Below are 25,828 nucleotides of genomic sequence, written 5' to 3'. Positions count from 1 at the left end.
CTTTCAATTAATTGTTGCCTGCTCAATATTTCATTCCTGGCTCTGAGACTTTTGTTGATGATTTGAATTTGATGTCCTTTAGTTCCTGACTCACCGACTGGGGGAAATAGTTTTTCTTCATTTACCTGATGAAATTTTAAACCTCTTCCTCAGATATTCAATCAGATTTTGTTCCAATTAAAAGAGCCTCAGTTTCTCTAATCTTTCCTGATAACTAAAGCCTCTGTTCCCTGTGACCACCTCAGTGAATCTCTTCTGCATCCTCATGATTTTGAATACTTCTATCAAACCTCCTCTTAGCCTTCTTTTCTCCAAGTGCAAGAGTCGCAGCTTCTCCAATCTATCTTCATATCTGAAGTTTCTCACCCCTGGAATCATTCTTCTCAACCCCATTTTCCAGCATTTGTTGTTTTTTATTCCCATTTGGAAAGAATTGCTACAAGAACAGAGGACGCCGGAAAAACTCAGCAGGTCGACCAGCATCTATTCGGAGAGAAAACAGAGCTAACATTTCAGGTCCTTTTGACTTTTCGTCACAATTGAAGAATTGCTGCCTGATTTCACTCCAGACTGTCTGAGCTCAAATCTTTCACACAATGCACCCTTGTTCTTGATTCCCTCACCAGAGGAAATAGTTTCTCTCTGTCTACCTAATCGATACATCAGTTCACTTTAATCGAGATCGGCACAAATTTCCCTTTTACATTCCAGAACCAGCAGCTTTTCAGAAATGGTTTATAACAAAAAATTCACAATTTCCTGTCTATCCCATAAATTACAGCTGTTTCCTTTTCTTTAACACAGGAGGTGGATTGATTATTGTTGAATCTGTACATATAAAGCCAGGTGAAATAATGTACCAACTGATGCAAGTACAGCTTCTTCCCTGCTGCCATCAGACCTTTGAATGGACCTACCATATATTAAGCTGTTGCTTCTCCACACCCTCGCTATAACTGTAACATTACATTCTGCACCCTCTCCTTTCCTTCTCCCCCATGTACTCTATGAATGGTATGCTTTGTTTGTATAGCATGCAAGAAATAATGTTTGTCACTGTATCCCAATATATATAAATAATTTCTCAAATCAGAGAATTGTAGCAATGATTAACCAGGGAGAATTGAGGTCACAGAGGATAAGACAAACTTTGAAAGATTGAATATCATACGAGGAGAGAGATATGGGAAAGAATCATTGATGACATGAAAATACAAGCTGGACTGCAGTGAATGAACCTGAGTGAAGTGGTTCTGATCATATTGAGGGTTTGTTGGAATGTTCACTGTCTCTGTTCAAACACGATGTGGAGATGCCGGCGTTGGACTGGGGGTAAACACAGTAAGAAGTCTCACAACACCAGGTTAAAGTCCAACAGGTTAATTTGGTAGCACAAGCCACCAGCTATCGGAGCGCTGCCCCTTCATCAGGTAAGTGGGAGTTCTGTTCACAAACAGGGCATATAAAGACACAAACTCAATTTACAAAATAATGATTGGAATGCGAGTCTTTACAGGTAATCAAGTCTTAAAGGTACAGACAATGTGAGTGGAGAGAGGGTTAAGCACAGGTTAAAGAGGTGTGTATTGTCTCCAGACAGGACAGTTAGTGGGATTTTGCAAGTCCAGACAAGTCGTGGGGGTTACAGATAGTGTGACATGAACCCAAGATCCCGGTTGAAGCCGTCCTCATGTGTGCGGAACTTGGCAATCAGTCTCTGCTCAGCGACTCTGCGTTGTTGTGTCGTGAAGGCCGCCTTGGAGAACGATTACCAAGCGTTGGAGAACGCTTGGTAAGTTTTGCTCCCTGGTTAATCCAGCCCATTGTTATCACCCAAAAATTGCAGCAAACTCCCTTCACTGTGGCACAGTGGTTCGCACTGCTGCCTCACTGCGCCAGGGTTCGATTCCAGCCGTGGGTGTGTGACTGTGTGGAGTTTGCACAGTATGAACTCTCACAATATCAGGTTAAAGTCAAATAAGTTTATTTGAAATCAATGCAAATTACTGCGGATGCTGGAATCTGAAACCAAAAGAGAAAATACTGGAAAATCTCAGCAGGTCTGGCAGCACCTGTAAGGAGAGAAAAGAGCTGACATTTTGAGTCCAGATGAACCTTTTTCAAAGCTACTCCTTCATCAGTGCTCCGAAAGCTCGTGGTTCCAAATAAACCTGTTGGTCTTTAACCTTGTATTTTGAGGCTTCTTACTGTGCTTACCCCAGTTCAGTGCTGGCATCTCCACCTCATGTGTGGAGTTTGCACATTCTCCCTCTGTCTGTGTGCATTTCCTCCAGGTGCTCCGGTTTCCTCTCACTGCCCAAAGATGTGCAGGTTAGGTGGATTGACCGTGCTAAATTTGTCCCTTGGTTTCCCAAGATATGTCTGGTCTAATTTGATTTATTGTCGCATGTTCTGGGATACAGTGAAAATTGTTACTTCTTGCGTGTTATAGAGAAAACAACATAAATTGATAATGTACATGGGGAAAGGAAATGAGTCGGGTCTCTTTTCCTTTCCCCCGTGTACTTTATCAAGTTATGTTTTTTTCTGTATATATTGTTGCAGTTACAGGCAGGGTGAAGAAAAAGGTCAGCAGGGGGATTAGCAGAATGGGGTTACAGGGATAGGAGTACGCCTGAGAAAGAGGCTCTGTCACAGGGTCAGTACACACTGGGTCAAATAGCCTCCTCCTGCACTGTAAGGATTCTATGATTAGTGAATAACATAAGAATTAGGAGCAGGAATAGGCCATCTGGCCCCTCAAGCCATGATTGATCATGGCTGATCTTTTTGTGGACTCAGCTCCATTTACCCGCCCGCTCACCATAACCCTTAATTCCTTTACTGTTCAAAAATCTATCTATCCTTGCCTTAAAAACATTCAGTGAGGTAGCCTCAACTGCTTCACAGGGCAGGGAATTCCACAGATTCACAACCCTTTGTCAACTCAGTCCTAAATCTGCTTCCCCTTATTTTGAGGCTATGCCCCCAAGTTCTAGTTTCACCCACCAGTGGAAACAACCTCCCTGCTTCTTTCTTTATTGGACAAAGCTAATTTATTTGATTTTTATTCAGAATGTTAAACCGTATAACTGGCTGGAGTTCATTAACATCAGCAAAAAACAAACACAATGAACACTTTACAATCATGGATAGGATTAACAGCAGATTCCAATCACTGTGGTTACTTGTGAATTCTCCCCTCATTCTTCTGAAATCCAATGAGTATAGCCCCAGTCTACTCAGTCTCTCCTCATAAGCCAACCTTCTCAACTCCGGAATCAACCTAGTGAATCTCCTCTGCACCCCCTCCAGTGTCAGTATATCCTTTCTCAAGTAAGGATATCCTTTCTCAAGTAAGGTGAACAACTTTTGAATAGATGGGTTTCTGGGGCACAGAGCATTGTGGGAATTGTGACCGCCATTAGTCTGTGCCTGACTCTGAATATTTCATTGTAGACTGAGGGCAAGTCAGCAACCTGAGCCCTTAATTCTGTTTGTCACTCCACAGAGGCTGAATATCTCCAGTATTATTCTCTTTGTCCCAGATGCAGTGTCTACAGAGTTTTGTTTCTGTTTTATTGCTTTATAAGTTTGAGTTTAGAAACACAGTTCAGAGCCGGTTTGAATCAGGCTACGTGTTGGACGCAGAAATCAGTCCCTGGCCTCCTGTGTGAGCTTTTGTTTTATTGTTGCTTCAGTTTGAACTCTATTTATAACCTGTCTCTGGGTTCTCTTTCAATCCCCTTTTTTCTGTTTTAAATCAGTTTCACAGGGACGAGAAGGAGACGATTTGCAGTCCAGGACTGACAGTAAATATCATACCAGGATCTGCCAAAGTTGCCCAATTTGTCATAACTGAGTATCAGTGGACTTTGAACATGGAAGGAAAAAGCACTATTCACAGTGGAGAGAAAGTGTACATGGGTTCTGGGTGTGGACAAGGCTTCAGCCGATCATCTGGTCTGGCAAAACATAAGTGTGGTCATTCCATGAAAAAACTGCAGAAATGTGTGGAATGTGGGAAGAAATTCAATTCCCCATCCCAGCTGGAAATGCATCGGCGCAGTCACACTGGGGAGAGACCGTTCACCTGCTCTGAGTGTGGGAAGGGATTCACTCAGTCATCCCACCTACTTACTCATCAGCGGGTTCACACTGGGGAGAGGCCATTCATCTGCTCTGAGTGCGGGAAGGAATTCACTCAGTCATCCAGCCTGGTGTCACACCAATGTGTTCACACTGACGAGAGACCTTTTAAATGCTCAGATTGTGGGAAATGCTTTAAAAGTTCTAATGAACTGATGTCCCATCAACGTGTTCACACTGATGAGAGACCGTTCAGATGCTCTCACTGTGGGATTGGGTTCAGGCGATCAGAAGACCTAATTCTACACCAGCGCACCCACACTGGGGAAAGGCCATTCATCTGCTCTGAATGTGGGAAGGGATTCATTCATTCACCCAACCTGCTTAGACACCAAAGAATTCACAAGTAACCACAGTGATTGGAATCTGCTGTTAATCCTATCCATGATTGTAAGGTGTTCATTGTGTTTGTTTTTTGTTGATGTTAATGAACTCCAGCCAGTTATACGGTTTAACATTCTGAATAAAAATCAAATAAATTAGCTTTGTGTTTAATACTGTGTTAGATCTTTTCAATATCATCAACACAACTGAATTTCTTTTGAAGTGTTCTCTCTTTTTCCCTCCTCCATCTTCACCTCCCCACAAGTGCTCATGGTGGAGAAACTCATGATCTTCTTTGTTGCTAAGTTTGAGGCAATCCAATCAGCTGCCTCTGCTGCTTCCCTCCCTTCCCCTAACCCACTGGACCAAACCTCCTCGAACGCTCCCCTTTGAACTCTGAACTCATCTTTCTGCAGTTTCACTCCCGCCTCCCCCCGTGTCCTTTTAGAGCTCATCTTGTCCATGAGACCCACTACCTGATCCCTCAATCCTATTCCACTGATCTATTGTAAGAAGGCTCACAACGCCATGTTAAAGTCCAACAGGTTTATTTGGAATCCTGAGCTTTTGGAGCACTGCTCCTTCATCAGGTGAATGGAGAGGTAGGTTCACAAACATGGCATATATTGACAGAGACACAATTGCAAGATAATGGTTGGAATGCGAGTGACCTGATGGAGTAGCGCTCCGAAAGCTTGTGATTCCAAATAAACCTGTTGGACTTTAACCTGGCGTTGTGACTTTTTACTGTGCCCAACCCAGTCCAATGCTGGCATCTCCACATCATTGAACTACTGACATAACTTCTTCATATCAGCTGATATTGTTAATATCTCCCTTTCTCCTTCAAATCCAATGTCACCATCCACTTCTCAAACTAATCCGTGACACATACCCTTTTAAACTACCATCCCATCTCCCTTTCCTCTCTAAAGTCCTTGAATGTTTTACCTTCCACATATGGTAATTTGTTTTACCCTTCTGACCTTGTATAGGAAAGTTTATTTTTATTCAGAATCTGTGGAATCTTGTGCCTTTATTCACTTGTTACGTATCTTGAATTTCCAACTTTATCTATTTTATACAAACTCACTCAGATCTAAAAGCAGTTTATTGGGGGAACAGAACAGAAGGTGGGTCTCCTGGACAAGAAGAGCTGTAAGAAGTTTAACAACACCAGGTTAAAGTCCAACAGGTTTATTTGGTAGCAAAAGCCACACAAGCTTTCGGAGCTGCAAGCCCCTTCTTCAGGTGAGTGGGAATTCTGTTCACAAACAGAGCTTATAAAGACACAAACTCAATTTACATGAATAATGGTTGGAATGCGAATACTTACAACTAATCAAGTCTTTAAGAAACAAAACAACGTTTTGATTTAAAGACTTGATTAGTTGTAAGTATTCGCATTCCAACCATTATTCATGTAAATTGAGTCTGTGTCTTTATAAGCTCTGTTTGTGAACAGAATTCCCACTCACCTGAAGAAGGGGCTTGGAGCTCCGAAAGCATGTGTGCCTTTTGCTACCAAATAAACCTGTTGGACTTTAACCTGGTGTTGTTAAACTTCTTACTGTGTTTACCCCAGTCCAACGCCGGCATCTCCACATCAAGAAGAGCTGCTCAGAGGAAATGGAGAGTGTTACAATCCCAGCTAATGTTCCTACTGGACACGACAGTCCCAAAATGAAACCTTGGCTCAATTGATCGTAACTTTTGCCGTTTTGCTTTAGAAATGTGGATGAACAGAGTCACTGGACGGACAATTAGCTTTTAACAAAAATAACTTTTAAACATGAAAAGATTGACAGTAACACAAGGTTCCTTCATTCCACACATCTCCCGCTGCAGTGAACAATGAGAAGTCTCACAACACCAGGTTAAAGTCGAACAGGTTTATTTGGTAGCAAAAGCCACTAGCTTTCGGAGTGCTGCCCCTTCGTCAGGTGAGTGGGAGTTCTGATCACAAACGGCATATAAAGACACAAACTCAATTTACAAAATAATGGTTGGAATGTGAGTCTTTACAGGTAATCAAGTCTTAAAGGTACAGACAATGTGAGTGGAGAGAGCGTTAAGCACAGGTTAAAGAGGTGTGTATTGTCTCCAGACAGGACAGTTAGTGAGATTTTGCAAGCCCAGGCAAGTCGTGGGGGTTTCAGGTAGTGTGACATGAACCCATGTAAGCGTTCTTCAAGGCGGCCTTCACGACACACGACAACGCAGAGTCGCTGAGCAGAGACTGATAGCCAAGTTCCGCACACATGAGGACGGCCTCAACTGGGATCTTGGGTTCATGTCACACTATCTGTAATCCCCACGACTTGCCTGGGCTTGCAAAATCTCACGAACTATCCTGGCTGGAGACAATACACATCTCTTTAACCAGTGCTTAACCCTCTCTCCACTCACATTGTCTGTACCTTTAAGACTTGATTACCTGTAAAGACTCGCATTCCAACCATTAATTTGTAAATTGAGTTTGTGTCTTTATATGCCCTGTTTATGAATAGAACTCCCACTCACCTGACGAAGTGCTCCGAAAGCTAGTGGCTTTTGCTCCCAGATAAACCTGTTGGACCTTAACCTGGTGTTGTGAGACTTCTTACTGTGTTTACCCCAGTCCAACGCCAGCATCTCCACATCGTGAACACACAATCACAGCGAGAGAGCTCCGTCTAGTGGCGTCTAAATGGCATCTGCCTGGGAAATCACAGAATCCAATAAGAAGTCTCACAACACCAGGTTAAAGTCCAATAGGTTTATTTGGTAGCACAAGCCACAAGCTTTCGGTAGCTTTTTTGTGCTACCAAATAAACCTGTTGGACTTTAACCTGGTGTTGTGAGACTTCTTACTGTGTTTACCCCAGTCCAACGCCGGCATCTCCACATAATCACTGAATCCTCAGGCGACTGAAGGATCTTATTCAAACATAGAAACGTTGGAGGATTGTGCTGCTGTATTTTTCTTGTTCCTATTATTTTTATGCTAATACAGACAAACCTATTCAGAGAATTGAAACCAACCTCAGAACAGCAAGAGGCGAACTCGCAGACAAACACATGAGGACGGCCTCAACCGGGATATTGGGTTCATGTCACGCTATTTGTAATCCCCACAACCTGCCTGGACCTGCAGAGTCTCACTGGCTGTCCTGTCTGGAGACAATACACATCTCTTTAGCCTGTCTTGATGCTCTCTCCACTCACATGTTTGTATCTTAAAGACTTGATTAGTTGTAAGTATTTGCATTCCAACCATTGTTCATGTAAACTGAGTCTGTGTCTTTATAAGCTCTGTTTGTGAACAGAATTCCCACTCACCTGAAGAAGGGGCTTGGGGCTCCGAAAGCTTGTGTGGCTTTTGCTACCAAATAAACCTGTTGGACTTTAACCTGGTGTTGTTAAACTTCTTACCGTATAAATATATCCCCATAGCTCCCGGTGGGAGTGGAATTGATGATTTGTCTGCTGTCTGTAAACTGCCTGAACAAGTATTAAATTGTAAAGATTATAAAGTTTGAATTGTAATATCTAATGGTGTAAAGTATCTGGGAGCAGAGTGGATGTGATAAAGGCTGGAATACACACTGGGGCCATGAGGGAGAAACTGCTGTGCAGAGAGAATGGTTCTGGTTGTAGGGAGGGATGGATGGGGGTGAATGTGAGAAGCTGAAGTTTATATTTGAAGAGGTTCCCAGAATCTCTGAGCAGCTGAACTGCAGAAGCCTTTGGGCAGAGACTGTGCTGCTGCCCCTCCAGTCCAGCAGGGCCCGCGGTAACCATCTCGGCTGCTGCTCCCCATGGTCTCTTGGCCGCTGTTCTTTGGTGGGACATCTGGGGCCCGTAGAGAGATGGGACCGACCACCATATTGCCATGACATTTGCACGAGCCCCAGCAGGAACAGGCGACATGTTGGCACAGTGGCTAGCACTGCTGCCTCACAGTGTCAGGGACATGGGTTTGATTCCCGGCTTGGGTCACTGTGTTGAATTTGCACTTTCTCCCCGTGTCTGCGTGGGTTTCCTCCGGGGCGCTCCGGTTTTCTCCCACAGTCCAAAGATGTGCAGGTTAGATGGATTGGCCATGATGAATTGACCCTTAGTGTCAGGGGGACTAGCGAGGGTAAATGTAAGGTGTTATGGGGATAGGGCGGGTGGGATTGTGGTCGGTGCAGACTCCATGAGCCGAACGGCCTTCTTCTGCACTGTCGGGTTCTGTGATTGCCCCCAATAAAGATGGTGGCCGGCAAGCCCGGCCCGATACCGAGAGAACAACCAAATCTATCGGTCTCCAAATGCGGGACCGTTAGATTTTTACTTGAACTTTGCGACTTGAATCTGGTGTTAATGAAACCTGCCCACGTACAGGCTCAGTTCCCCATCCACACTCGGTGTTTTATTTCACCTGTTGTGAAAGGACAAGACCTCCTCACGCTTCCATCCACAATGCATATGCTCCCAGAACAGCCGGACAGTGCGCCTGCACGTTCCCGCAGGAAATGCTGGGTAATTGTATGTCCCTTTGTGAACACAGATTGGAGCCACAGGGACAAGACCAGCAATTCACACACTGGTCATCTCTGCCATGTCCCTGGTTATGGGTGGCACAGTGGTTGGCACTGCTGCCTCACAGCACCAGTAACCCGGGTTCAGTTCCAGCTTCGGACTACTGTCCGTACAGAGTATGAATGTTCTCCCCATGTCTGTGTGGGTTTCCTCCAGGTGCTCTGGTTTCCTCCAACAGTCTAAAGATTTGCAAGTTAGGTGGATTGGCCATGGGAACTTGCCTCATTAGTGTCAGGAGGTAAATACATGAGGTTATGGGGATCGGGTGTCGGTGTAGGCCGGATGAACCAAATGGCCTCCTTCTGTAGTGATTCTATGAGTCAAATTTAGTGCTCTGAACGTTGCTATAATTAAAAAGCAATATATTTTGCCAACAGAAACCACTACCTTCGATTAATACTTTGGTACATTGTGAAACAACCCAACGTAACATGTAAAACACCTGGCTCAGTATGAGCCATGCCTTTGAAAACCTGTTGTTATATAACCTGAATAGTAATTGTTTGTGTATTGTTTCACACACATTTAATCCATTTCATTGTATTATGTCAGGGTGACAAACCTTTGTGGATGTAACTGGTGGTGCCAAACCTTAGGGAGGACATGAAGGCTTAGGGAAGACATGGAGAGGGAATTGATGAAATTTAGTGGAATGATTTAGGGTTGATGGATCACAGGTCTATAGATAGACTGGAGAAGCTGCTGTTGTTCTCCTTGTAACAAAGATGCCGAAGAGGAGGTTTGATCAATGGGTTGGAGAGGGCCTGACTGCGAAGATGAGCCCTCAAGGTACTTGGGGAGAGAAACTGGAGAAAGATGTGAGTTCAGGGCTCAGACGAGGAGGAAGTTTACAGGACTTGTGGCTCAATGGCTAGTGGAAAGGAGGGAATCTCGAACCATAGAAACATAGAATTCATAGGGTGCCATTCAGCCCGTCAAATATGTACCAACTCTTCAAAAGAGCATCCCACCCAGGCACTCACTTGTACCCAATCCCCATAACTCCGTGCAGTTTCCAATTGTCAATCCACCAACCTGCAAATCTTTGGGAGCAATTTCGCATGACTAATCCACATAACCTTATCGGATTGTCTCAATCTTACTGACAAATAAGCTCCATGAGCTCCTCACACTTGTTGGAGGTGAGGATGGAGGAGACAGCGGAGATGGTCCTTCAAAGGAACTAACTTGTGTTTGCGATATTAAAAAGATTCAACACACAGAGTTTGACACAAAGCTGATTTATTTTATCTCTATCCAGCATATTAACACCTCTAACTGGCCTGTAGCATATTACCACCAGCAGAAAACAGATCCCAAGGAACATGGTGTCTGGATGTGACTAACAGCAAAATCCAACTCCTGGAGTCACTTGTGAACTTGGTAGTGTCTCAGTAGGTTGGATGACTGAGTGAATTCCTTCCCACACATGATGCAAGTGGAGGGTCTCTCCCCAGTGTGAACTCGCTGGTTTGAAATGAGGTGGGATGTTCCCAGAAATTTTATGGCACTTCCTGTAGTCTGTGCATTTATTTTTTTCCTCACTGTGAACTCGCTGGTGTGTCAGCAGACTGGATGACTGAGTGAACCCCTTCCCACATTCAGTGCAGATGAATGGCCTCTCCCCAGTGTGAATCCTCTGGTGTTTAGAGAGTTGAGATGATTGCTTGAACCCAGTCCCGCAGTAAGAGCACCTGAACGGTCTCTCATCAGTGTGAACACGTTGATGGAGCATCAGTTCCCCAGAACTTTTATAGCATTTCCCACAGTCTGTACATTTAAAAGGTCTCTCTTCAGTGTGAACTAGCTGGTGTCTTAGCAAGGTTGATGACTGCGTGAATCCCTTACCACATTTAATGCAAATGAACGGTCTCTCCCCAGTGTGAATCCGCTGGTGTTCAGTGAGGCCTGATGATTTCCTGAACCCAGTCCCACAGTGAGAGCACCTGAATGGTCTCTCATCAGTGTGAACACGTTGATGGTGCATCAGTTCCCCAGAACTTTTATAGCATTTCCCACAGTCTGGACATTTAAAAGGTCTCTCATCAGTGTGAACACGTTGATGGGACATCAGTTCCCCAGAACCTTTATAGCACTTCCCACAGTCCAGGCACTTAAAAGGTTTCTCCTCAGTATGGACACGTTGGTGACGCATTAGTTCCCCAGAACTTTTATAGCACTTTACACAATCTGAGCATTTAAAAGGTCTCCCGTCAGTGTGAACACGTTGATGGGACATCAGATCGCCAAAACCTTTACAGCACTTCCCACAGTTTGAGCATTTAAAAGGTCTCTCGTCAGTGTGAACTCGCTGGTGTCTCAGCAGGTGGGATGACTGGGTGAATCCTTTCCTACACACAGAGCATGTGAATGGTCTCTCTCCGGTGTGACTGCGTCGATGAGTTTCCAGGTCAGATGGGTGATTGAATCCCTTCTCACAGTCTCCACATTTCCACGGTTTCTCCCTGTCGTGACTGCATTTATGTTTTAACAGGCCGGATGATTGGCTGAAGCCTTGTCCACACACAGAACATGTGTACAGTTTCTCCCCACTGTGAACAGTGCTTTTTCTTTCCATATTCAAAATTCTATGCTATTCAGGTTGAGATGAAGTGGGAGAGGACATCAGATCCTAATGTGATCTTTGGTTTAAGTTTCTTGACCACAATCCTCCCCTTCTAATTTTAAATTTTGAGCAATATCTACAAGGGAATGGCAGGGCTGGTACGATGGCACAGTGGTGAGCACTGCTGCCTCACAGGGCCAGGGACGCAGGTTCAATTCCAGCCTCACGTCACTGTATGTGTGGAGTTTGCACATTCTCCCCGTGTCTGCGTGGGTTTCCTGTGGGTTCTCCGATTTCCTCCCACAGTCCGAAGATGTGCGGGTTAGCTGGATTGGCCATGCTAAATTGACCCTAGTGACAGGGGATTAGCAGGGTAAATATGTGGGGGTATGGGGATAGGGTCTGGGGTGAGATTGTGGTCGGTGCAGGCTCAATGGGCTGAATGGCCTCCTTCTGCACTGTAGGATTCTATGATTCTGGGAAGAAAGTTTACACAGTGAGTGGTTATGACATAGAGCTCAATGTTCACACTCAAAGATGATAATATCAAGCGACAATGTATGATTTTTATGTGATACTTGTTTCAAATCTTCTGCAAATCTTCTTCGAAGCTCCTGTGAAAGTTTTGCAAAAGTCAACAGTATTAGTCAAGGATAGAAATGAAGAGACAAACATTTCTCTTGTTTTAGTTTGCCGAATCCATCACTGTCAGTCTAGGATAGAAAATCGTCACGTTTTCTCCTCCTGTTACTGGGTTCAGGATGGTTGCTCGTCGGAAAATGGGGATGAGGAGCATATCAGCCATGATTGAATGGCGGAGCGGACTCGATGGGCCGAATGGCCTAATTCTGCTCCTATATCTTATGAACTCATGCTCCCTCCAGCACGGTGGCAGTTGTCATTGTCAGCAGCCCCACAATTCGAGGATGACGTTGACTCAGGGTTGTGAGTTTCTGCCAACTGAGTCGCATATCTTTGGACACATGGCACAAGCAGTCCCATGCGGTAGTGGGATCTGGAAAACAGGATTTATTTCCCTTTCTTTCCTTCTCTGCCACCGCTCTGCCTCATCAATAAGACATTGGGACTCAGAGGGTTGATGCAGTTTGATGGACAAGTTGTCTCCATTCTGAACAATGGGGAACAAGCTCCTCCCACTCATTGACAACATTGTCCCCTACAAACATGGCGGCCGTGCCTCCCTGTGACTGCACATTGCCCCCAATAAAGTGGACGGCCGTTAACACAAGCCGATCACGAGGAGCTGTTCTCGCTCTCGATGTGAATGGAAACAGATTGGGTTTGTTTTGGGGTTTGGCGGTGACACAATTTGTTTAAGAAGCCTCTCCACCTCCGGCCCGATCTCTCGCTCCCTCCATTCCGCCATCATCCGTCTTACCAATTCTGCAGCTGAAAGTTAATCCGCTCTCCATCGCCATTACCCTCAGTGCGCATGCTTCAGTCACAGCCCGGCCCCGCCCCACTTTCACTCCGATTGTTTGGAGGACCAACCGCTCCCGCTCGGTCCTCCAGCCCCGCCCTCTCTTCCTATTGGTCCGGAGCTGCCGTCAATCAGCCCCCGGGCATTGGGATGTGGAGCATGCGCAGTGTCATTGCTGTCCTTGGCGCTTGTTTGTCCCGGAGAAGCGGAGTCAGCGTTAGGCGGTGGCTGGGAGGATTTGGAAACACTTTGTGGATCCGCAAACCCTTCAGAATCATTGTCAGCTCCCTGGTTTGCAGCTGCGGGGCTTCTCCCTCCCGGGAACAGGCCCAGGTTAACGGCCCCATCCTGGCTCAGCCACTGGAGGATGGTTCACATCAGAGGATGGGGGAGGGGGACAATAAATAAGAGGTTACACTTTGGCCTCAAATCAATGAGGACTCTGATCTCTGGGAAGGAAGGAAACCCTGGGAGGTGGGCGGGGAGGATTCACAAACACCCGCTGGAGACCCAACACCCCCAATAAGACCCATTGGTTTTATTGTCAGTCTGCAGACAGGAGCTGGAGAACTGAACCCAGACAGAGGAGAGGGAGGGAGAAAACTGGGAGTGGAGGATAGAAATGGTGCAGATGGGTTTGGATTTCAGCCCAGGGAGGAGGGAGAGTGTGTGGGACAGGGATTTACAGATTTGGGGGAACGAGAGAGGAAGAAATGTTCCAGAGAAACTAGAATTGTCCGTTCAGAATTTCTATCTGGATTGACAGTGATGACTTTTGTAAATTTCTTTTACAGGTGAGGTGAGGAAACATCACATCAAAATCAGACAGAGTCTCGCTTCATTAGGACCTGAATATCCTCAGACTTTGAACGTGGAAGGAGAAATGTTCGTTTGTTCTGCCTGGAGGAGAAGATTTCAAACATCAGTGTGACTGGAAAAGCCAAGACATACACACACGCACCCAAGTGAGAGTGTTCCAGTGAACTAACTGTAGAAAGAGCTTTAACCAGTTCCGCAGCCTGAAAAAACATCACAGCATTCACAGCGAGGAGAAACTATACGCGTGTTCTGTGTGTGGACGAGGCATCAACTGATCATCCAACCTGGAGAGACACAAGGACACTGGCACCATGGAAATGTGGGGACTGTGGGAAAGGATTCAGTTACCCTTCTCTGCTGGAAAACCATCGGCGCAGTCACACTGGTGAGAGACCGTTCACCTGTTCTGTCTGTGGGGAGGGATTCATTCAGTCATCTGGCCTTTGGTCTCACCAGAGAATTCACACTGAGGAAAAGCCATTCACCTGCACCTCCTGTGGGAAGAGGTTCAGGCATTCTTCAGCACTCACTGTGCACCAACGCACTCACACCGGGGAGAGACCATTCATCTGCTCCGTGTGTGGGAAGGGAATCACTCAGTCATTCCACCTGCTGTCACACCAGCGAGTTCATACTGGGGAGAGGCCGTTCACCTGCTCCGACTGTGGAAAGGGATTCCATAGAACCATAGAAACCCTACAGTGCAGAAAGAGGCCATTTGGCCCATCGAGTCTGCACCGACCACAATTCCACCCAGGCCCTACCCCCATATCCCTATATATTTACCCACTAATCCTTCTAACCTACGCATCTCAGGACACTAAGGGGCAATTTTAGCATAGCCAATCAACCTAACCTGCACATCTTTGGAGTGTGGGAGGAAACCGGAGCACCTGGAGGAAACCCACGCAGACACGAGGAGAATGTGCAAATTCCACACAGACAGTGTCCCAAGCTGGGAATCGAACCCAGGTCCCTGGAGCTGTGAAGCAGCAGTGCTAACCACTACCGCTACCGTGCCACCGTGATTCACTCGGTCATCCCACTTACTGTCTTACCAGCAAGTTCACATTGAGGAGAAGCCATTCAGCTGCACTGACTGTGGACGGAGTTTCAGACAGGCATCCTCCCTCATTGCACACCAGCGAATTCACACTGGGGAGAGACCATTTACTTGCTTTGTGTGTGGAAAGGGATTCACAGCTTTCACCACGCTGCTGAGACACCAGAAAATTCACACTAAAGAGAAGCCGTTCAGCTGCACTGACTGTGGAAAGAATTTCAGGCAGTCATCCAACCTCACTGCTCACCGACGCACTCACACTGCAGAAAGGCCATTCACGTGCTCCGTGTGTGGGAAGGGATTCAATCGGTCATCCAACCTCTCTGCTCACCAGCGAGTTCACACAGGGGAGAGGCCATTCGCTTGCTCCGTGTGTGGGAAGGGATTCGCAAAGTCTTTCAACCTGCTGGCTCACCAATGCACTCACACTAAGAAGCCATGCAACTGCTCTGTGTGTGGGAAGGGATTCACTCAGTCGCAATGATTATTGAGACTTCAAGTTCACAAGTGACTGCAGGGGTTGGATTTTGCTGTTTTTGCTGCTGTTCAGTATTGACAGTCTGACAATATTTTATTTCTGCTGATGTTAACAAATCCCATAACTGGCTGGAATTTAATATTCTGGAGATGTCACTGATTTTCAGGGCTGCAATGTCACTTTTTAAAAGCACCATCTTAATTCCCCCTTAATTGAAGAACTTTCAACAGGAACCTGTTTGGAATAAAATTATGAACTTTTGCTTCAATTCTAAATTGATTCTTGGTTCAAAATCTACAATTCAGTATCTGAAAGATCCATCGGGAGGGTTCAAAGTATTTCTTTTCAATGCTTTTGTTGGGATTTTCTCGAGAGCTACTCTTTGATTTTAAGGGCTATTTTTTGGTTTCCAGGGGATCCTTTTCCATTCTCAGTAACTCCTTTATTTAGTGATGTAGTCACGTAGTAACATTACCTTCTGTGTGTGTGTTGAATATCTTTTGAGTTTGCTTCTTTAGGTAAGCTAGCACAAATACCAAAGACTGTGTGTATATTAAATCTTTTCAATTGTAATCTATAAATAAGATTTTTTTGTTAATTTATTTTAAAAATAAATGAGATTTTGGAAATCGACTATAGGACTATTTGACACAAGGTAACTGAATCGGGGCAGACTGTTTATTGGATCAGACCCTGGAGCAGGAAAAAAACTCACCCGATTCTGATCTTCATTGTGTGTGGATTTACATTAATAACCCATCAATAACCTCACTACACCAGCTGAGATCAGCTCTGACCGGGGATTCTGTATGTTGTCTGTGAGCGGTAAACTGCAAATAAAAGCAGTTTACAATATGAACCTGGATGAATGTATCTCAATTTCTATGTGATGACCCAAGTGATTGGTAGGTAAGTTCAGAATACCTGATTACTCAAATTCCTGAGCTGTACACCCCACCTACTGAGATATATAAAAATAATGTTCAGCAGAATGGGGAAAGCTCTGTGTTGTCAATGGTTGGATCATTCCTTTTGAGGTTCACATTGCTATGAAACTAGTTAGGAAGACACAACTCCTCCACACATCACAGACGGGCTGCTGAGTCAGTGACCTTCCTTTCTCAAAATAGGTGGCAAAGCTGTTCCTCCAATTTGAGACTCCGTCTCTGCAGATGTAGCAACATCAGGAGAGACAGAATCTGTGATTGGAGGCGATGGTCCTCACAGTTTCTGTCTCTCCCATGTACAGGGTGATTTTTCTTCCAGTAGTTCCTCCAATGACAGAATTTCCACGGCCGTTTTGAGGGTGAATTCACCCTCCACAGCCATGTATTTTGAATCCTGGTTCTGAAATATTCTCACTCTGGGCTTCAGGCTTCCAGGCGTAATACACAGATTTAGATCTTACCACCGAACACCAATTCATATCCTCATCCGAGTCCCAGATTTAAATGTGGTTGTCCAAACCAGAAAACATATATAATTTGACTCTTTTTAAACCTGATTCACCATACCTGCCACATTAACTACAAGAGATTGTGTTTGGGACCAGTTGTTCCATTGAAGTCTGGGTTGTTCTCAATGATGACAGTTTTAACCTCCATAACCTGTCCTAACCCTTCTGCCCTCCAGGGGCTCTGTTTTTCTGATGGTGACATTCCCTGTTTACCCAGTCAGCCCTTGAATTGTTTGTGAATCCAGTCACATGTCGGTTAGACTGGATCAGGGCGGCAGATTTCCTTCCTTAAAGGGCATTAGAAAACCAGATGTGTTTTTACAATAATTGATTCATGTTGCATCAATATTTTTATTGAAACGAGGTGGGATTCAAACCCAGGTCCCAAAATCATTCTAATAAAAACAGAAAATACTGGATAAACTCAGCAGGTCTGTTTCAGTCAGAATTCCAGCATCTGCAGGATTTTGCTTTATGCCAAAATCATTACCCTGGGTTATCCTCCAGCTCTAATTCCAGTTCCAGAATCCCACAACTCTCTGTATTTCCAAGGAAGGCGGGGGGGGGGGGGGGAGTGTTTTTCTCATAAATGTTGGCCAGAGGAGGAAGTTTGAGTCTGTGTGTGAAGCCAAAAAGAAAAGCTGAGCTGTTTCAAATCAAACTGCAGGACTTGGAGGAAAATATTGGAATCTATCATTCAGGAAGTGACAACAATACAATTAGAAAATTAGAACATGATTGGACAAAGTCAACATTGGTTTATGAAAGAATTTGACAAATCTAGTAGAATTTGTTGAGGATGTAACTAACAGGTTAGATAAAGGGGAACCAGAGAATATTGCATTGATTGAATTTCTAAAAACCATTTGATAAGGTGCCATACACAAGGTTGTTGCACAGGATAAGGGCTCATGTCACTGGGGGTGAAATATTAGCATTGGTAAAAGAGTTGTTAAAGGACAAAGAGAAGGGATTGATGTATAATTTTCAGGTTGACAGGCTCTTATTATGGGGTGGAGATGCCGGTGTTGGACTGGGGTAAATGCAGTAAGAAGTCTAACAACACCAGGTTACTGATTGTATTAATAGCACTGCAATAATACGGACAGAATATAGTTCCCCCATCCAGAGAACAGGGAGAATGTTGTTTTCTGTGGCCAGGTTGGACTTTAACCTGGTGTTGTAAGACTTCTTACTACTCTTATTATGGGGACAGCACAAGAAGCAGGACAGGAGTTTATTAACAATCCATATTCCTGACTTATTTCAAGAGACCAAGTCCAATGTGTTGAAGTTTCCCGATGGGAGACTGTCTCAGGGCAAACAACATCAAGGTGGTCAATACAAATGACACACGGACCCCGTAAAATATATCCTCACAAACTTATGCACTGCGGACCACCTCTCTGCGGAAAACACTGTGGCGACCGGCATGTGTGGGGGCAGCACTGAAATTTGGTTCAGTTTCAAGGACCATCATCACCAAACTCTCAACATCCGAGGTATCGAGAGGAAGATCAGAAGTGGAGCGGTGGCAGAGCAAGACCAGGGGTGGAGCGGAGCCGCAGAGCTCCCCCCATCCCCCTTGAGCATTAACAACAACATCATGAACTGCCAGTTCTGTGGATGTCCATGTCGATCCCACATCGGACTCTCCCGTCAGGAGATGATCCACAGAAAACAACATTCTCCCTGTTTTCTGGATGGGGTAACTATACTTTGTATTATTGCAGTGCTATTAATACAATCAGTAAAAGACAATCTTTTGTTGGGAGTTTGATTAGCTGGTGTCTGAAATCACAAGATTCAATATTTAGAGTCAACAAGATGAACAAAGAAACACATCAGGGCCCAAACTCCAGCTGGACATTCACAGCAGAAAGTCTTATCTCACTCATCGAGTGGACAGAACAGAGAAAGATCCCAACTGTAAGAAACCCTCCAATCATTTATGAATATCTTTGAAATGCTGACCGGTTGCAACTCCCAGTTTCCATTATACTGAACCAATGGAAGGTGAGAGAGTGGTTATCCTGGAACTACTAAAAACACTAGCTGGATCACAGCTAGGGTACTCAGCACCATTCTAGTTAGGGGTAGCCAGAGAGTGTGGCTCAGAAGGTCCTAGTTCCTTAACAGAGATGTCAAGAACTAAGGGGCAGAGAGGTAAAGACATTGGCAGAAGGATTAGAAAAATGTGGAGATGTTTTCACCCAGAGGGTGGTGGGGAATCAAACTCACTCTCTGAAAGAGTGGTGGAGACAGAAATGTTCATATGCAAGAGGTATTCAGGTATGGACTTGACATGCTGTGTCCTATAGGGCCATCAACCTATACCTGGAAAGTGCGACTAAACTGGACAGCTCATTTTCACCTGGCACAGGCATGATGGGCTGAATGGCATCCTGTGCTGTAAATTTCTCAGATTCTGTGATGATAAGTGACCCTCATGATTTTACCCAAGCCAGATCTCAGCCCAGTCATTTACTCCAAGTATTGATGTGATGGTTCAGTCACATTGTGCAAACGAGCTGCTGTGATACAGTAATAACTAGGGGATTTTCACAGTAACTTCACTGCATTATTAATGTTGGCCTACTTGTGACCAATAAACTCTCACTTAACTTGTATTTATAGGAACAGAAGTAGGTAAATTTCAGCCCTTAGAGCCTGCTCTGCGATTCAATCAGATCATGGCTGATCTCTCCCTGGTCTCAAATCGATCCCCCCACTTGTTCCCCATATCTCCCATCCCTTTTTGTGTCAGAAATATATCTATCTCCTTCTTGAAACCATTCAACGATTCAGACTCCACCACGCTGTGGGGCAGCGAGTTCCACAAATTTACCACTCTTGGAAAACTTCCCCCTTACATCTCTTTTAAACTTTCCCCCTCTCACTTTCAACTGGGGATCTTTCATCGTGTGAGGTGAATGATAATCAGTACACTACAGACACACGTCACGGTCAGCATCTCAAAGGGACTGCAGAGTATTTCAAACTGTGTCGTCATGCTGTAGTTCGTGACCTTGATTTGCAGAGATAGAATTTGGACAGGATATTTTGGAATGTTGGAGAGACATTGATCTAACAATAGAATCGTGAAATAACATAGCTCATGAGGACACACATCATGTCTGTGCTAGCTTATTTTCAAACAGTTATACAATTAGTCCTAATATCATTCCCTTTCATAAAAACGTGCATTATTTCTCCTTTCAAACAATTGTTCAATTCTCTTTCTGAAAAATCTGAGTTAACAAACAACAACATCGGAAGAGTTGCAGAAGCCTCTGCAGTATTCATGGACACTTTTAAAATTGACAAAGTTTCCTTGAATCAATAGAGTCAGGTGGGAATTCTCATACACTTTTGGAAATAAAACTATTTGCAGTAATGCAGTTGATTTCGTACCTTTTCAAGGATCATAGAATCCTACAGTGCAGAAGAAGGCCATTCAGCCCATCGGGTCTGGACCGACCACAATCCCACCCACGCCCTATCTCCATAACCCCATGCATTAACCCTAGCTAGTCCCCCTGACAATTTTTAGCATGGCCAATCCACTTAACCCGCATATCTTTGGAGTGTGGGAGGAAACCAGAGCACCGGGAGGAAACCCACGCCAACATGAGAAGAATGTGCAAACTCCACACAGACAGTGACCCAAGCTGGGAATAGAACCCAGGTCCCAGGCGCTGTGAAACAGCAGTGCTAACCACTGTGCTGCCCCTCAATGTTGGTCTTGGAAATAGAGCAGTGCTGACCCAGTCAGTTCTGGAATGTAAGTGGTCAGTTATCCTATTTACAGCAGCACAGCCACACCAGAAAGAGACCATTCAGATATGTTATGTGTGTAAATGGATTTATTCAGTTTCCCATCTGTTAACATATTTAAAAGTTCAAAGGATTTGATCAAACATGAGTCCATTCTTATTGTCAAGTCCGTGTGTGTGTGTGGAGAAGGGGTGGATGGTAAATCAATCAGTTCGTTACACCAGCTGACACTCCAAGGAGTTCATCTTCAGGTGTAGACGTTTATTCCGCTATTAATTAAACTCAGGACAGAGCTGTGGTGCCTGTTGACATTAGCTGCTGTATTAGTTATTTTCATTTTATACCTTGGTGCTTTGGCTTCAGTTGTAATTGAATCACAAAACATATTTTTTTTAATGCAAGAACATACTTCAATGGTGGGTATCTTACCCAGCATTCACAGTGAATCAGAATATGATCTATCCTTACAGCAAACCTTGCGCATGCGTACTGTAGATCCAAAGTGCATGCGCAGTGGATGTTGCTGCCGCAGTCGCAGGAAGGCGGTTATATCGGCTCCGGGTTTCCAGGGAAACGGCTTATTCTGGAGGGTAATGCAGGCGGCGGGGTGGATGCGGAGGCTTCATAAGCACCCAGTGGATACAGAAAAACCCGAATAATAACTGTTCAGTGCCGCGTTCCTACCATTCGGGGCCGCGACCGCAGATGCCTGATTTGGAGGCCCCGAGTTGACGGAGGCCATCTTTCTCGGGGCGATGGGCAATAGTGCGCATGCGCGGCGCTCCCTGCCAGCAGGAGGAGAGAAAGTTGTGAATTTCTCTCCTGGACTGACAGGGATGGACTTTGGAAACTCCTTTTACAGGGAGTCAGAAGGGGAGGATTTACACACAGAAAACTCAACCCAAGAGAAATGTTTCTCACTTAATTTCTATTCTTGACTGACAGTGATGATCTTTTTTACAGGAAATTTGATGACAAAATTTGAAGGGAAACTCAAACCAAACATCAGATCAAAACCTGACAGAGTCACTCAATTCATCAGAACCTGATTGTAAGTGTGTCTGTAGAAAAAGATTCAAACATCTGTGTGACTGGAAATAGGGAACAATAATGTCATGGAAGGATTTGCAAAAAAAGGATGCAATTTTTTCAATTGAATTGTTTTAAAGTTCATTTATTAGTGTCACATTAGCTGAGCTCACATTAACACTGCAATGAAGTTGCTGTGAAATTCCCCTAGTTGCCACACTCCGGCGCTTGTTCGGGTCAATGCACCTAACCAGTAAGCCTTTCTGACTGGGAGGAAACCCATGCAGACCTGGGGAGAATGTGCAGACTCCACACAGACAGTCACCCAAGCCATGAATTGAACCCAGGTCTCTGGCACTGTGAGGCAGCAGTGCTAACCACCGCAGCCCCATGGTGAGGACATGGTGATGGGTGAGTGTGTGGGACTTGATGCAGAGGACAGAGGTTTATATACACCAAAGTTTTTCATGGATTAAATGAGGGACACTGACAGTCAAGTCTAAAGAAAATAAAGGAATGAATGAAAGTTCCAGAAACCTCAGCTGAGACAGGGATTTAGAGAAACTCAAGTTGGTAATGAATAGATGAGGCTGTCCAGTCAAGTCAGGAGGGAATGCATGAAATTTTCAGAAACAATACTAAGACAGGGCCAGGGTGAGCCATGTTAGGGGGATATGTTATCCACAGGAGGGGTGGAAGGTAACTTATTCCACATTTATTTCTCATCTCACATCTGTCTGTGACCAGAACGATGTTTTTGATTTGATTCGTCCTTTATAAGCAGTGACATACTACCCAATACTTCAAGGCTTACTCCTGCTCGTAATTCATATATCCGTATACATGTTCACTAATGTCCTTTAGGGAAGGAAATGGGTAAGAGGGCTATAGAGGGATATGGGCCAAATGCGGGCAATTGGTACTAGCTTAGGGGGTTTTAAAAAAGGGGTGGCATGGACAAGTTGGGCCGAAGGGCCTGTTTCCATGCTGTAAACCTCTATGACTCTAAGTGAGAATTAACTTTAGTTTACTCACAGACACTCCAAATGTGGAAACTCAATGTTGCGCCATTTGATTTGATTTATTATTGTCACACAAAGTTTATTTATTAGTTACAAGTAGGCTTACATTCAGACTGCGATGAAGGTCCTGTGAAAATCCCCTCGTCGCCACACTCTAGCACCTGTTCAGAGGGAGAATTGAGGGAGAATTTTAGCATGGCCAATTAACCTAACCTGCACATCTTTGGAGTGTGGGAGGAAACCGGAGCACCCGGAAGAAACCCACGCAGACACAGGGAGAACATGCAAACTCCACACAGACAGTGAGCCAAGCCGGGAATCGAATCTGGGTCCCTGGTGCTGTGAGGCAGCAGTGCTAACCACTGTGCCACCATGTAATAGTATGAAGTGAAAAGTATTGTTTCTTGCACGCCATACAGATAAAGCATACCGTAGATAGAGAACGAAAGGAGAGTGTGCAGAATGTTGTGTTACAGTCAGAGCTAGGGTGTAGAGAAAGATAAACTTAAAGGAGGTCCATTCAAAAGTTTGATGGCAGCAGGGGCGAAGCTGTTCTTGAGTCGATTGGTACGGGACCTCAGACTTTTGTATCTTTTTCCCGAGGGAAGAAGTTGGAAGAGAGAATGTCTGGGATGTGTGGGGTTCATTGATTATACTGGCTGCTTTTCCGAGGTCGCGGTAAGTGTAGACAGAGTCAAGGGGTGGGAGGCTGGTTTGCGTGATGGACTCGGCTTCAGTCATGACCCATTGTAGTTTCTTGTGTTCTTGGATAGAGCAGGAGCCACGCCAAGCTGTGATACAACCAGAAAGAATGCTTTCTATGGTGTATCTATAAAAGTTGGTGAAAATCATCACGGACATGCCAAATTTCCTTAGCCTCCTGAGAAAGCAGAGGCATTGGTGGGCTTTCTTAGTTGTAGCATTGGCATGGAGGGACCAGGACAGGTTGTTGGTATCTGGTCACCTAGAAACTCAGCTCTCGACCATTTCCACTTCATCTCTGTTGATGTAGACAGGGGCATGTCCCCAACTACGCTTCCTGAAGGCGATGACTATCTCCTTCATTTTGTTGACATTGAGGGAGAGATTATTGTCACCGCACCAGTTCACCAGATTCTCTGTCTCATTCCTGTTCTCTGTCTCATCATTGTTTGAGATCCGACCCACTGCGGTGGTGTCATCAGCAATCATGAAAATCAAGTTGGGGGGGAATTTGGCCACTCAGCCATAGGTGTATAAGGAGTATAGTAAGGGGCTGAGGACACAGCCTTGTTGGGCACCAGTGTTGAGGATGATCGTGGAGGAGGTGTTGTTGCCTATTCTTACTGATCTGAGTGTTAGGAAGTCTTGGACCCAGTCGTAGAGAGGAGCTAAGGCCAGGCCACGGAATTTGGAGATGTGTTTCGTAGGAATAATGGTGTTGAAGGCTGAGCTGTAGTCAATAAATAGGAGTCTGAAATGGGTGCTTTGTTATCTTGGTGGTTCCAGGGTTGAGTGCAGGGTCAGGGAGATGGTGTCTGCTGTGGACCTGTTGCGGCGGTAGTGAACTGTAGTGGATCCAGGCAGTCTGGGAGACCGGACTGATTTGTGCCATGACTAACCTTTCGAAGCACTTCGTAATGATGGATGCATTAATACATAGAAGATGGACAGAGAAAGGAACGATTTACAGTGCAGAGATCACAGAGAACAATTGTGTTTCACATGATCCAGAATCAAAATGTCGCTTCTGGGAGAATGAGGTGTGAGTTTCTTTGTGTCTCCCAGATTGCTCCATTTGTTCAGGGGTCAGAAACACTCTCAGATTCAGCTATTTCTCCCATTTTAATAATTTTAGAAATAGCTATGAGGATATCAATACATGTTTTCAAAGAAGTATGCAGTGTGAGGTCCCAGCCCCCTCACCGATGGAAACCCATTCTTGGAGATGGAACAGGTGTGTGGTTGGAAGGGCATCGGGGGTGGGGGGTGAGACCCAGAGTAATGTTCTGGGAACTGAGGTTCAAATCCTGCCATGGCAGGTGGTGGAATTTACATTGAATACAAGTTTGAATTTGAAAGGCTAATGATGAGCAAAAAAATCATTATTGATTATCATTAAAGCCCATTGGGTTCACTGGTGCTGTTTAGGGAAAAACAAATCTGCCATCTTCACCTGGTCTGGCCTACATGTATCTCCAGATCTGCAACGTGGTTGAATCTTAAATTCCCTCTGATATGGCACAGCAAGCCACTCAGTTGTACCCAACTAGTACAAAGTTACTAAAAAGGTATGGAAATGGGCAGACCAGGCATGGGCCTTGACACGGGAAACGGCCTTGTCGACCCTGCAAAGTCAGATTTAGAAAATAAATATTTGAAGCTGGTTGTAAACAGCCTGCTTCAGCACCAGAGTGGGATGGTGTCAGTGTCCACGGGGTGGAGTTTGTCGCACGGACTGAAGACAATCGTTTCATGTTTCTCACTCTTTAAATGGAGGAAACTTCTCCGAATCCAGGACAGGATCTCAGTCCAGTCGCGATGCTGTGTGACTTTGAGGTGATGATGTTCACATTCACCTGTGAACCTGGTCTTTCTAAATGGTGGAGGTTGAGGGTTTGGGAGTTTCTATCTGGTTGTAGATGTATCCACTCCTTCACCTCTTCTCCTCCCACATCTCTTAATCCCGCCCATCCGCTGCCTCTTCACATTGAAGCTCTGGTCTTGTATAGGTTCAGACTGGCTCAAAGGTTCCCTTCCCTGAAGGACATTAGTGAACCAGTTGGGTTTTTATGACAATCCATCAGTTTTCTTGGTCTCTTTTTCCCAGTGCCGGCCCCACAAATTACCAGATTCATTCAGCTCCATTTCACAACCTGCCTTGGTGATTTTGTGGGTTTTCTCTCACTCTCTTTTCTTTTTTAAATCAATTTCACAGCATATTCAAAGGTGAGGATTTGCAGTCAGAAAACTGAAACCAAACATCACATCAGGATCAGACAGAGTCGCCCAATTTATCGTAATATGCGTATCATTGGATTTTGAACATGGAAGGAAAAAGCACCGCTCACAGTGGGGAGAAACTGTACACGTGTTCCGTGTGTGGACGAGGATTCAGCCGTTTATCTGGCCTGTCAAAACATAAATGCAGTCACGGTG

General features: G+C 44.9%; 2 protein-coding genes across 2 annotated transcripts in view; one reads left to right on the top strand and one right to left on the bottom strand.

Moving 5' to 3' along the window:
- The window catches only part of LOC144486948 (uncharacterized), a 43,119-nt gene that overhangs the window by 3,941 nt on the left and 13,350 nt on the right, over window positions 1–25,828 (top strand). Inside the window, exon 3 of the mRNA XM_078204961.1 lies at window positions 4,008–4,207. Within this exon, the coding sequence (XP_078061087.1) occupies window positions 4,008–4,207 (200 nt within the window). The remainder of the gene's footprint in view (window positions 1–4,007; window positions 4,208–25,828) is intronic.
- On the bottom strand, window positions 10,382–11,692 carry LOC144486942 (uncharacterized). Its single transcript, XM_078204955.1, has one exon. It carries the CDS (start codon window positions 11,615–11,617, stop codon window positions 10,382–10,384), a length of 1,236 nt encoding a protein of 411 aa, XP_078061081.1. The 5' UTR covers window positions 11,618–11,692.

This window comes from Mustelus asterias, unplaced genomic scaffold (assembly GCF_964213995.1).
Source record: "Mustelus asterias unplaced genomic scaffold, sMusAst1.hap1.1 HAP1_SCAFFOLD_528, whole genome shotgun sequence".
In the NCBI taxonomy this organism is placed as follows: domain Eukaryota; kingdom Metazoa; phylum Chordata; class Chondrichthyes; order Carcharhiniformes; family Triakidae; genus Mustelus; species Mustelus asterias.
This window is presented reverse-complemented; position numbering and strand designations above follow the sequence as displayed.